Consider the following 13,646-nt stretch of genomic DNA (forward strand, 5'->3'; position numbering starts at 1 on the left):
TTGTTGTTGTTGTTATCGTTATTATTGTTGTTATTTAAACTGCGAAACAAGTTGTTTTACAGAGAAATGCGAACGCACCTATTGAAGATGGCGTAGAGTAACGACTTTGTGTGTCGAAGCATGTAATTGGATGTTGAAAGAAATTTATAAGAAAAAAAAAAAGAAGAAAAAAATAAAAAGAAAAAAGTCGATGTTTAAATTTAAACGTCAACATTTTGTATACGTGTCTTTTTTTTCTTTTTTGCTCTGTTCTGTTTTCTTTTTTGCTTTGTTTTTTTTTTTTTCCCCCTTATATAGAAAGTAACAATTTATCGGTCGTAGATTTAACCTAACGACTTCGATATCTGTATGTTTTCCACTTGACGTCGTCGTGAACGAAAGTGATAGAGGTAACCGTGGCTTTTAAAATAACAAGCCAATGTCAGTCGATAGATAAATTCGTGTCGAGAATCTATACCCGATATTGTCTTCTTCTCCCCTTTTTTCTTTTTTGATTTGTAAAATTGAATAGAATTCTTTAGAAAATCGAACAAATCGATACGTTTTCACGAACGAAACCAATGATAATTCCAAATATAACTCGACGAGATAGACAGTCTAATTAATTTTTTATCGATTATTATATAGAATTTTTCTCATACGTAAGTTTAAAAGAATGTCTCTTATCATCGACGAGATTATTTACCAAATCGAATCGAATCGAAACGATTGAGGATTATAAACGCAATTTTTCTTTTTTTTTTTTTTTACAATTCAATTTGAAAGATGATCGAGTAATCAATTACCGTGTTATGTATTTTGACGTAAAACAAGCGAGAAAAGAGAGAAAACTAACTCGTAGGAGACAGGCCATTGTCCGACGCCTTATAAGTTCTTTAATGACTTTACGTCGGTCGTACAAAACGAAAGAAAGATAAAGAGAAAGAAAAAGAGAATAAGAAAGAAAGAAAAAGAGATAGAGAGAGAGAGAGAGAGAGAGAGAGAGAGAGAGAGAGAGAGAGAGAGAGAGATGCGAATAAGAAAATAAACGGGTAAAACGGTCCGAGCCTTTTAGTCGAGCGAATATCCACACGACGCAAGATCTAGCGTGCTTGATATCTTGTCACGTGAGATAGAATGAGATAGTTAATCTAAGATTGGTCATCAAGAAAGATCCTCGTGAAACTTGTTTCGAGAATCGTCAAATGACGTTTTGCTATACGTTCTTAAAACGTAAAAAGAGAGAGAGAGAGAGAGAGAGAGAGAGAGAGAGAGAGAGAGAGAGAGAGAGAAAAGGCGTTATTACATCCTCGATTTCTCGTTAAATGTAATTGATCTGCTTTTACATTATAGATTTACTATATATAATGTCGGTCGTCTCTTCGCGCTTTGAATTTCTTTTTTTATAAATTTTACAAGCGATAAAGATGTCAATTAAAGCGTCATTTAATATGCAATTCAATTGAAATTAATTAAGTATGTACGGTTTTTCCACGGATCAATTCGATTTATTTTCTCTTTTATTTCCTACTTATCCTACAAAATTCAGACTTGATTTAATTGCTATCGAGATTGAAATGAAGAGAACGACTTTGTGTAATAATAACGTGACCTCTTTATTGAAGGATTTATATTCTCTCTCTCTCTCTCTCTCTCTCTTTCTCCTCTCTCTTTCTCCCTCGCTCTTTCGCTTGGATGAAAATAAACAAACGTTGTCGAATATAATAACATCAAAGTGATAGCTCGACGACGACGACGACGACGACGACGACGACGACGCTGAAAAATAAATCAAAATCAGAAAGGTTGGAACGAAGGAGAGAGAGAGAGAGAGAGAGAGAGAGAGAGAGAGAGAGAGAGAGAGACGAAGAGAGAAAGAGGACGAAGTAGAATTTCATTGCGCAATTATCTGCTCGATAATTACGAAGCTTACTATTATAACGAATAAGAAGAGATTTTTCTTTACGTGTCGTCGCGTGAATCGATCGACCGACTTGCACGAATTAACGAATGCCATATATTTGTGGTAATTAACAAGTGTACACGAGACGACCTCGTGTTCTTCACGGTAATATACTTAACGAACACAGATCGTTGTACGTAAGATACAACAATCGTCTGGTGTTTGGACGATTGTAACGTAAACACATATATACTACGTGCGTATGTATATATTATACGAAAATGTGTATTTTTGATAATACCAAGAAGAGTTAATTATACGAACGGTTTAACGTCATCTTCGTTACGAGCGTCGTTTATCTTGAAAAGAGAAAAAAAAAAGAGAAATAACAAAAGAGAGAGAGAGAGAGAGAGAGAGAGAGAGAGAGAGATCGTGTGTGACACGTTGTAAAGGAAAGGAAAGGAAGAAATAAAAACGATAAAAAGAAACGAATTGATTTAGATAAAAGCGGAACGATATTGCATACATACGTAAAGTCGTGGATCGATACGGAACGAAGTACACGCTGGATTAAACGATTCCGTCGTGTTTATCTTAAAACCTAAGCGGCATTCGAATATGCACGCTTTGCATCCGGCAGGTAATTAACCGCGTTACGGAAGAGGGCTACACGTGAAGAGTTCGCGAATGCGAGTGGCTAGACCGATATATGTACGTCCATAATATATATATATATATATCCATATATATATATATATGGTAAAGTATATGAGAAACAGAGAGAGAGAGAGAGAGAAAGAGAGAGAAAAAACGTAGACGCGTGTTTGCTTTTCCCTCGAGCTCCCGTTATTTGCGGCGAAATTCAACGCGATGTTGTATACGTACATACCTATAGGGAGACGGACGATCAATCAACGAGATTATGCGAACTGGTAGATACCCTCTTCCTTTTTTGTTGATTCTTCGAGAAACGACGATATCGATTTATTAAAAGACAAATTTTTCTTTTCTTTTCCTTTCTCGAAAAATTCGTCGACGATCGAAGACTCGTCGGCTCTCAAAGAAGACTCTCGTCAAAGTGGCCGCCATTTCCACTTGACAATTTTTTCTATTTTTTCTCTTTGTTTCTTTTTCTTTAGCAATAAAACGCAACGGTACGTACATACGGTGTGCACGAAATTTAAAAAGGAGAACTGCATACATATGTACGTCGATCGCATTTAATAACGGTAAAGTAATGCAACGCGTGACCATTCGAAGAAAGGAAGAAGATAAACGATACACTTTTCTTCGTCCTTTTCTCTTTCTCTCTCTCTCTCTCTCTCTGAATTTTTGTAATAATAGAAAACACGTTTTACAACGTGTCATCCCCTTGCTACGTACATGCAAAAAGGGTGGAACAGGTTTGACACGCTAGGAGACAAGATTATTACCGGCGTCCGACACTTGACACGGAAAAAAGTAACATTCTTCTCTCTCTCTCTCTCTCTCTCTCTCTCTCTCTCTCTCTATTTCTATCTCTCTCTCTTCACTCTCTCTTATTGTGTCACAAAAGGGCGCGGACGAATTTCTATCGAAGAAAGCAGGAAGCCACCACGGTTATTATTACCATACAACTAACAGGGATATCACGAAGCGAAAAGTTCCGAATAGATCGAGATTGAAAGGAAACGACGAAGGAAACAAATGTGCGAGGCGAAACAAAATATCGTTGAACGAAAATAAAAGAAAAACAGACAGACAGACAGACAGAGAAAGAGAGAGAGAGAGAGAGAGAGAGAGAGAGAGAGAGAGAGAGAGAGAGAATGAAGGACGAAAAAAGAAAAAACAAATTAAAGGCAAAATAAACGCGAGAGTTTCGCTAAAGAAAAAATATATTAACCTTACCCGAAGTATCCCAAGGAACATCGCTCTGGTTTCGATAGATTTGGAAGGAAGTCCTTGGTCGTCCTTCGAGAGGATTCGTTCGATCGACGAAAATTGTTCGTCCGTTTGATTTAGTCAGGAAAAGAAAAAACGTAGGACGAATGAACGTACGCCGAAGGAAGAAGAATTTTGTGTTCGGAGACGAATTACGAACGATCGGCCGGTGTTCGTGTCGTGTGCAGCCCCTTTGCCGACGACAACTGCCGAGAAGACGACACTGCCCGAATCCGAGTGCCGTCGAGTCTAAAGTCTCGAGGCAAGCACAGAGGCACAAGCCGGCTCTAAACCGAACGCGAGAACGCGCCGCGGCGAACGCTGCTGGAGATGTTCGCTGACTGCTGTGGTCGTTGGTGGGGGGAGAGTACACCATAGTAGGGGAAACTCTCGACCGACGACCGAAGGGAAACACACGTTTGTTTTTAGCGACAGCTTCGAGTCGTACTCGAACGAACAATAAATGATGTATGTTTATAGATATATGCGAACGTTTCGCATATATCATTTATCTCTTTGTTCGATGAGACCGACGTCGTTCGACGTCTTTCTTCGTTCCGATCGGATTTTTATAAATCAAATTATTTCTTCTTTTCCTCTTTTTTTTTTTTTTTTTTTTTTGCTTAGCTTTTCGATGAAACCGCGTAAATATGACGCGGAGAAGGGAATCGTTTCGTTTATCAAGCACGTGCCTCGTCGAGCACGATTCTAAAGGTCGTCGTTAGTACAGTCAAAACGTAGTTTGTCGATGAAAAAAAGATATTTAACGAGCACTTTTTTATTCACCCTTTGGCAACGCGGTGTGACCTTCTCTCCTACATCCTCTCTCTCTCTCTCTTTTCTTATAGTATTGTATAGCGGTCGCCAAGTAGACACCACGTGCACTGGTCGGCCAGCCGGCGTGGCAGCCAGGAAACGAGCGAGAGTCGGTCGTGCAACGCAAAAAAGAAAGATAAAAAGGATGAAAAAATAAAAGAATAAAAAAGCGTTTACGCACACGCATCTGCTTTTCCACCACCCACACCAGCCGCTTAGCCTCCCCTCGGCACGCACATTTCGAAAGGAAATCCCCTTCCCCGCTAGTCCCCTTCTCCTTCTATCTCATTCTCGCTCACTCTCGAGGGAACCTCTTAAATCAATACTCGCCTGCCTCCGAAGAGAGTATCTTCCCGAGTGATCTCCTCTCTCTCTTCCTCTCTCTCCCTTTCTCTCTCTCTCTCTCTCTGTCTCTCTCTGTCTCTCTCTCTCTCTCTCTCTCTCTCTCATTCTCCCCTTTCTCGTCCTTTCGGCCTTGCCCGAAAACGATTAACGACCGACTTGTCCTATACTCACTCGTGTCATCTCGAGAGACGATGAAAAGGCGCGCTCGATTGGTCCTCGCTGTTTCTGTCGTTTATATTCCGATAATAGAGGCATATTGATTTGCGATGAGTTCTATAATAATAATAAGCTGTCTGCCAAGAGACCACGGGAACCAAGTGCTTTCGTTTAACTCGAGGTTTTTATCTTTTTAAAAACGCGAAATCTTTCCCATGAAATCGTCACGATTTAAGGGATTTTTTTTTTGTTTTCCTTTCTTTCAAACGCGAAGACTTAGGTTTAATACGGCCAGCACGATGAAAAGTTTCTTCCTAAATTATCAGTTATAAGATATACGTGTGTGTGTATATATATATATATATATATATATATATATATATATATCATATTTCATCCAAGAATTTTCAAACGATCGATAAAACTGGTAATAATCTGTGCATGGTGGAGCTTTGAACGAAGTCTACAAGGCACGCTATTATATATTTCCTTCTGTCCCTGGTACCGATAGATTTCCAATGTAAACTTTTTTTTAGGAAGAATTTTAAGAGATACAATGTCGTGATCGTCCTCTTCGTCGTCGACGTCTTCGTCCTTTCGCGTTCGTGACTTTTGTTGAGCTTCTAAGATATCGTTCACGCCCGATTTGCTTTCGGTTCTCCCAAACACGTTTATTTATGATTAGAAATTTAGATTTTAATAATTATACTCTTATATACATACATACATATATATATATATATATATATATATATATATATACACAACGGATAGGAAAGTATATCGGAGCTTCGATTATTTTATCTGCGTAACGAGCGGCGTCGTACGTGAAAGCGTAATTTCTAATATCGTCTAGGAAAATACGATTAATGAGAATACAAACGAATTGGAAGCGATGACCCATTTCAATCGTTTATAACAGATTTATGTTAATATAGCTCTGTGTATATATCAAATAATTATTTTTTATTTTAGGATTATAATATAAGAAAAAAAATAAAATGAAAAAATAAGAAAATGACGGTACGTAAAAAAACATTAATATATATATATAAAAAAAAAAGAAACGAAAAAGGTTTGCGTTCAATACGATTTTAAGAACGCTATAATGATACGCTTCTGAAGGTACATCGATATCGTGCTTTTAAAAGATTATTGTAATTAATACGAACGATATTATCTCTGCGTGTATATACATAGATACATACATTTATGCACGACACGCAATGATATAAATTTATATTGCAAGTCTATGTCTTATATTACGAAAGCATGAATAAATATAGGATTTTGCAAATTCGTATAATTAGTTCGCGTTAATTTTCTTTTACGTGATAATATATAATATTAATATATAATATTAATATATAATTTAAGAGAATAATCGTATACATTCAAAACTACCGCTAAGAAATTTTCGCGATAAGGCGATCGTTGCGCCTCTCGCGGGTTTGACGGGATTCTATTTTACCGACGTTATTATATTTCTTACACGTTTCACATATAACTAGGCGGTGTGACTGCTCGTCGATTTAAATGTTTGATTTATATAAATGTGTGTGTGTGTGTGTGTACGTACGTGTAGGAATAGCAAGGAAGATTCTATATCCCGATATTTTACAATACAATGTTTTCTAAATGTTCTTACGAATAATTTATTCATGTATATTTTTTTATAAATGATATAAAAAAACAAAACAATCATCAAGGAATCTATCGTAAAGGTATGTAAAGTTGACAAATATAAAATTAATACTACGAAGATGATTAATGCAATGTGACAAAGAACATATCGAAATATATTACGATTAGTTTCATTTTAATTTTTTATTATTATCCATTGTCGTGACAAATCGAGACACACGATATTATTTTTACCATCTCTAAAGAAATCTATATTATTATTAATTTCAATGTGCTCGTATTATCGACGCATAATTTTTTTTAGAGGTTATCTCCGAAACAGTTTTCTCGTGAATATCGTCGAGTAAACGTCGGAGCATTTTCTTTCCTAATGGATAAGCTTAAATAAATTATAATTTCGATAATATTGTAATTATTTAAACAATTCGAAACGTACGCGGAAAATAATAATTAAAACTATAAACAATAGTAGCTCGAAACACGCGTTAAGAATAATATAAAATCAAATTAATATCTAAATGGAATTAAATTTTGGAAGAGCGGTTTTTGCTTGTTTACAAAGTCGCAACGAAAACACGCTTTCTACCGACTTTGACTGTACAGCATCAGTTTTTCTTTGTACTCCGACGAGTAAACGTCGAAGTTCTCTTTAAACGTGACCGCTTGAAAATTAATACTTTCGATAATTTTATATTTATTTAACTAATACGTCGTTGAATGAACTAATATTTAAACAATAGTACATTCGGTTAAACATTATACGGCTCGGAACACGTATTAAACGTTTGAATAATTTTAATTTATTTTCTCTGAAATATAAATTATAAACTGGCGATCGTTGGTTACGTCAGCGTCAATAAAAACAAACCTTTGATTGCTTTGACGATTACCGAATCAGTTCTCCTTGATTCTTGGACGAGTGAACATCGAGACAGTCTCGCTATACTTTTGTCGCAAAATAGAAACGAAGATCTCAAGTAAGTAAATTTTTTTATCTCACACGTTTCTTAATTCTTCAATAATTTATATATTTATTTCTTATTATAACATCGATATTAATAATTTTATTTTTATATTTTTGTTTCAGAACATCGTTGCAATCGCAGGCGAAGCAATGATAAAATCGAGTGTTTGTGTCGTTAAAATAAAAATAAAAATATCGCGAAATAGAAGCAGTGTTTGATTCGTTCGCGTTTCGCGATTTAAATAACGAGTGAACTTGCATCGACCGCGTGCAATGCAGTTACGTTAGAGTCAGTGTTTGTTCGTAATATATTTTTTAACAATCGCACAGATTGTATTTATAAGAGAGTAGAGTTTCGCGAAATAAATTCAGTGACCGTTCGTTAATAAATAATTATCGCGAGTTAGAGTCAGTGAATCATTGAAGAGGATGTCAACCTACGACGTTGTCGACGTGTCTCATTTTCAATCAACTACGAATCATCCACCTTCGATTTCGACGTAAATCGCGGACGAGTGTTTTGGAGCCGTCGCAGAACTTCTTAAGTAGTAAGTAATTTTTGAAATCTCTCCGATCACTCGATCATGTCGAGGACGAAAGGTCCGAATCGACAAGGGCGATCGGTTTAATTAATTAATAAAAGAGCATTGAGCGATTACGAGTGAATTTCTTCGAAGATTTGCTTTACGCGAATGGTTTCTTATTTTTTCATTCATTTATTAGATCAGAATAGAATCTTCTCGTTTAAACGCGTTTATAATTATTCAAAATTTTGAATATTTCAATACATTTTTCTATCGCGATAATAAAAAAATCGATATTCACGCGTTTTAATAAAAAATAAGCAACAAAATATTCGCAATGGATTACGAACGATATTGTATGATTTGCTTTCTAATAATTGGAGTAATCGCTCGTAAGAACGTCCAAGGATTTTTTATTATTTTATTATTCAATAAAAATTAATCAAATGTTTAATCAATTTTGTTGTTTTAAAAGAAAAGTCTCGATAGAGTCATTGTTTTTGATTGAAAAAAGTCGACTAGAGTCATTGATACGGAGACAAAGAGACTTGTAAAATCACACTCCGTAGATCTTGAAATAAATCAATCAATTTTTAGCTCAGAATTTTTAACAATTAATATATCAATTCTCGTTTCTCTCGGTATACTTTTTCGATTTTTCGAGATCAGGTTTTTCTTTTCAGAATTTTTGTCGCGTAATTTAGAATAGAATGCTTCGTAGTCCGTGGGTCTTCGGATGCAGCAACCTCCACGTGGTAAGACCTGGGTCGGTAGTACTTGCAATATATCGAAATATTATGTGATGCAAGTAGTACCGGGCGAATGGCTGCTTATTTCATTTCACGTTTGCAAAATATTTTCTTTTTCATTATATTTCAATATATTGTACGTAAATTATATATTGCTAATCGTATTTGAATAAATAGTTGTACAATATGATAGAACGATTTATTCGTAGAGAAATTTTTAATATTTTCAAAGGATAATCTTTATGAATCTCTGTCGCTCTGAGAAGATACTATTTTATTTTGTAAATGTATATCAAGGTTTAAGACGATAATTTTTTTAGTACGTTCGTTTCAAAAAATATATCGATTCCAATACGATTTTAGAACAAGAGAACGAACATTTTTAAAAATTCTAAATACGTCATCTCGTCGTTCGATTTTTTTATCTTTCGAATGAATTATTGTTGACAAAAATCTGTTAAAAATTACGAGCAACAAAATTTCTATCGTATATCCTTGAAAAGTCACATTGCTGCGTAGTACTTCGCTTTTCTCGTGGAATCGCTTACAAAGCAAAAAAAGACACGGATTTATTTTCTTACGTCTCAACACATTAAAACTATACGTATACGTGTATAAATGCCATAGTTGATGATATATTTCGTTTGACCGACACGAACGACAAAGAGGCGCTGATGTGCCATCATTATTTTTCACAAAAACGATTACGTGCTACTAACCTTACGTAATACATTTTCTTCAACGGAATACTTTACAGACTTTTTATCAAGAAAATAAAATATTTGCAAGACTCGTAATTCAATATAAAAGATGATTCTCTTTCTGAATTTTGTCTAAATAAAAGTTCCTTTCCTAAAAACGTTTTTCTTGAAAATAATTCCTATTGATTAAAAAAAAAAAAAAAAAAAAAAAAAAAAAATCTTTTTATTTTAGAAATTTTTCAAATCTCTATGAACATTTTTTAACTACTCCTTCCATCTTCAAAGAGAAAACAGTGGCATGCAGATTTGAAGAAGTATATGTTCTTACGTATACACGAGTTCAAAAATATTTATGTATTAAGTAACATAATCCTTTCGTTCACAGGTACGTACCAAGAAGACAGATAATGGACGACAATACGATACGTACAATTAGTCAATCTAAAAAAAACAGTATCGTTTAGTACCTCGTAAGTCTGATATTTTGGAATTAGTAATAATACTTTATTATAATTATAATTATAATCGTCGTCTATCTGTAACGAATATTAACATTCTCTCTCTCTCTCTCTCTCTCTCTTTCTTTCTTTCTTTCTTTCTCTTTCTCTCTCTTCCTCTCTTTCTCTCTTCTTTTCCGTTTCTCGTCGAAAAAAAATTTTCCCAGAATTCCATTGCTGTAACAATTCTCGTTAATATCTATCTTCCTTTTTTACGAGAAGTATATCTCTTATAATATCTCTTGAGAAATGCTATTGGCTCATGTTTAATAAGAACCAACGCGATTGGCCGATATCGTTTGCGCCTCCTACTGCTAATCCATTCTACGCGCTTATTGGCTGCTGGATATTACCATCTCTTTTCGACGATATAGCGAACCTCGGAAGGATCAAAAATCGATAATTCTTCTTCGCGTAAGCGTGGACTGCTACGAAATGTGATCGTTCGGTGTGCTCAAAGTGATTAATAGTTTGTATCGGTCATATCAGGGAAGACGAAAACTATTTATTCTTTTTATTTGTGTTCGTAAAAAATATTGGTAATCGTCGGGATGACGCGATAGAAAAAATCGAGTTACTTATCTCTATATATATGGATATACATGTGTGCTTGCGTGTGTGTGTGTGTGTGTATGTTTTTTTTCTAATTTAATAATTGCGGAAATTTTCTAATTAAACAATTGTGAGAATAATCTTTCTGCTATGAAAATACCTCCGGAATATCGTCGAAGAAGGAGAAGGAAACCATTTGCGAAGAAGAATGTCGGCGCGAAGGAAAAGAAGAAAATTATTAAAAAAATTACGATCGACGAACCACTTCCGGAATCAAATTCTACCTCAATGTGTAATTTATCATCGACGTCGGTACCGTTGCAGACGATCGCCGTAGAGAAAGAAAAAGATATAAAAAGTTCTGAAACGATCGATATACAAAGTCCGGAATTAGATTTTTCGTTTTTAAAATTATCACCTATACCAATAGTTTTACCAGTGGAACCAATCGACGTACACTCTACGGATAATATATTGGAAACGACGGAAGATCTTTTGCGATTGTTTTTTGGTAAGTGTTAGACCGTTTACATATAATAATAACGATAGATCGTAATTAACTATAGAATGAAGCGACAACGAGCGTTACAAATCTAAATACATTGATTCCTCGTAAATATTACGATCTAATTAATTCTTCTTCATTAAAAATATTTAGGACCAACAGCGCTTCGATGAATCATTTCCGTTAGGCGCGTGAATCAATCTGGTAAATCGATCTCATCGATCGCATATGAAGAAAGCAGAGACATACCGGTGACCTCTTTTTTTTTCTCGAGGTCATATGGACTATCGAAACTTTTGATTATAGGTAAGACAAATAGTTTATCTTTACGATATTTTAATAATCTGTAAATACCGACGAATAAAATACGTTGCGAATAAAGAGCCGACGTTACAGCGACGGTACAGATACAATCGTTAAGACGGTCTCATCAAAATGGACATCCTAATAAATAACCACTTTTTTTTTTCTTTTGCAACATTAATACTTACATATATTCTCACTTCGTTAATATTATAGTAATATTGTTTCCTTACAACATCCTTGACTACCAATACGTCGTTTTGCTTTATCCATGGATCAACGAAAAAAATTTTTGATTTTTAAGTTAAAAACAGGATAACCATCGGAAGAACGTATCGCTTGGAGAAATTATTGTATTTGGTTTTTATTGCAATATATTATAGACGTCACTGTATTTACGTTTGATAAATACATCAAATAGAAGATCGTATTTCTTTTTCAGACTGTTAAAGCGTTAAATAACGTACATTATACGATACCCTTTTTCTCAGACCATAACACGAATTTCGTTTATCAATTACAATATTCTTATCTCTGTTATATTTTCTCTCTCTCTCTCTCTCTCTCACTCTTTCTTTCATTCTCATTCTCTCTCTCTCTCTCTCTCTCTCTCTCTCTCTCTCTCTTTCTCTACGGATCAAATATTGTACAAAATAAAAAAAGGCCAATCGATAGACATACATGTATGCGCGTACTTCGATCTGTGACGGCTTATACGTTAGGCTCGTAATCACGAGTGATATTAAAACGTATAATAATTACGACGGGATAACGTCTCTCGAGTTTTCTTTTATTTGTTTCATTATTATTTATTTATTTATTTATTTATTTATTATTAATATTATTATTATTATCATTATTATTATTATTATTGATAATATTATTCATCAACTTCTCTCTCTCTCTCTCTCTTTCTCCCTTTTTCAATCTAACACACATACCCTTTTATATAATTCACGCTATTCAATCAAACTCTCGTCTTTCGGCCAGAAGAACGTACAATGATATATAATAACATATGTATACGACCGGCCGGCTTACGCGAGAAGAATTGATAATAAATATTCCCATTTAACGAATAATAACGATTAATCGTAATCGAATATCTTCTCTCTTTCTCTCTTCTATCATTTTTTCTTTCTCTCTCAATATAACTGCGTAATTTCATGGTCTACGTATGTATCTATATTATGTATAAAGTATATATATGTATAAAATTAGTCCGATCATGCGAATAGGGGATGAGATAGGATAGGGAGGGGAAAGATGAGGGATGTATATACCAAGCGAGGATCGTTGTATAACGAAGAGAGAAAACTATTGAATTATAGATAATCAAAAATATTGATAATAATTGGTAATTAGTAGGTAGGGATGCTGACGACAAACAGAAGGTAGAAAGATTCGGAATCGAAGTTAATCTGGCCTAATTTGTCCCTAAGTTATTCTCGCGAGAAAGCTCCGTAAAAGTTTCTTTTTCGTTCAACTACTTCTCTCTCTCTCTCTCTCTCTCTCTCTCTCTCTGTCTTTCTCTTTCTCTCTCTCTCTCTCTCTCTCTCTCTCTCTGTCTTTCTCTTTCTCTCTCTCTCTCTCTCTATATATATATATATATTTTTATTTTATCTTATTTAATTTTATTATTTTTTTGTTTTCTTCGTATGTCATCTAATCCTCCTTCATTTAAGTCTCTCGATACGCGTTTGATTGATAACTCCTCTCTCTCTCTCTCTCTCTCTCTCTTTCTCTCTTTCTTCTCGTTCATTACTTCCTCCTTTTCTTCATCTTCTTTTTATAATTTTTTTTTTCCTTTTTTATTATTTTTATATTTTTTTTTTCGTTTTTCTATTCGCTCGAGTAACATCGTCGTGTTAAAAAATATAGCTTTGATGGTTCGTCTTATTGTTTATTATCATTAGGACCACTGGAAAAAGAAGCTTGATATTATTATGTATAATCGAGAGGATAACCGTGTGTGGAAGCGAGACGCCTTTATTGTCATCGCGATGTCTTCTTCGTGCAAGCTCGACAAACGTGTTCATATTTTCTCTCTCTCTCTCTCTCTCTCTCTCTCTCTCTCTCTCTCTCTCT

The 13,646-nt window shown here is 34.7% G+C and overlaps 2 protein-coding genes and 1 long non-coding RNA gene across 4 annotated transcripts in view; 1 reads left to right on the top strand and 2 right to left on the bottom strand.

The window, feature by feature from the left end:
- LOC122631329 (growth arrest-specific protein 2-like) overlaps window positions 1-4,126 on the bottom strand; it is a 16,290-nt gene extending 12,164 nt beyond the window's left edge. The window contains exon 1 of one of the 2 annotated variants that reach the window (XM_043816920.1): window positions 3,770-4,126. The gene's annotated coding sequence lies outside the window, so the exon portion shown is untranslated. The remainder of the gene's footprint in view (window positions 1-3,769) is intronic. The other variant, XM_043816919.1, reaches the window with a different exon arrangement.
- A 6,715-nt stretch (window positions 4,127-10,841) lies between these two features.
- On the top strand, window positions 10,842-11,729 carry LOC122631330. Its single transcript, XM_043816921.1, has 2 exons — window positions 10,842-11,261; window positions 11,409-11,729. The coding sequence occupies exons 1-2, from the start codon at window positions 10,901-10,903 to the stop codon at window positions 11,426-11,428; spliced, it is 381 nt and encodes a 126-aa protein (XP_043672856.1). The 5' UTR covers window positions 10,842-10,900; the 3' UTR covers window positions 11,429-11,729.
- Window positions 11,730-11,906: 177 nt separating this feature from the next.
- On the bottom strand, window positions 11,907-13,106 carry LOC122631332. The gene is made up of 2 exons (XR_006327679.1): window positions 12,451-13,106; window positions 11,907-12,122 (listed from the first exon to the last, which is right to left on the bottom strand). It is a non-coding gene; the product is annotated as an uncharacterized LOC122631332 (long non-coding RNA).
- Between the last annotated feature and the right edge of the window lie 540 nt (window positions 13,107-13,646).

The sequence above is a fragment of the Vespula pensylvanica genome, chromosome 8, assembly GCF_014466175.1.
Source record: "Vespula pensylvanica isolate Volc-1 chromosome 8, ASM1446617v1, whole genome shotgun sequence".
NCBI lineage: Eukaryota > Metazoa > Arthropoda > Insecta > Hymenoptera > Vespidae > Vespula > Vespula pensylvanica.

Coding starts and splice junctions, on each gene's coding strand:
- LOC122631330 (XM_043816921.1), top strand. CDS start 10,901: ATGAAAATACCTCCGGAATATCGTCGAAGAAGGAGAAGGAAACCATTT. Junction 11,262..11,408: donor TCTTTTGCGATTGTTTTTTG/GTAAGTGTTAGA, acceptor AAAAATATTTAG/GACCAACAGCGCTTCGATGA.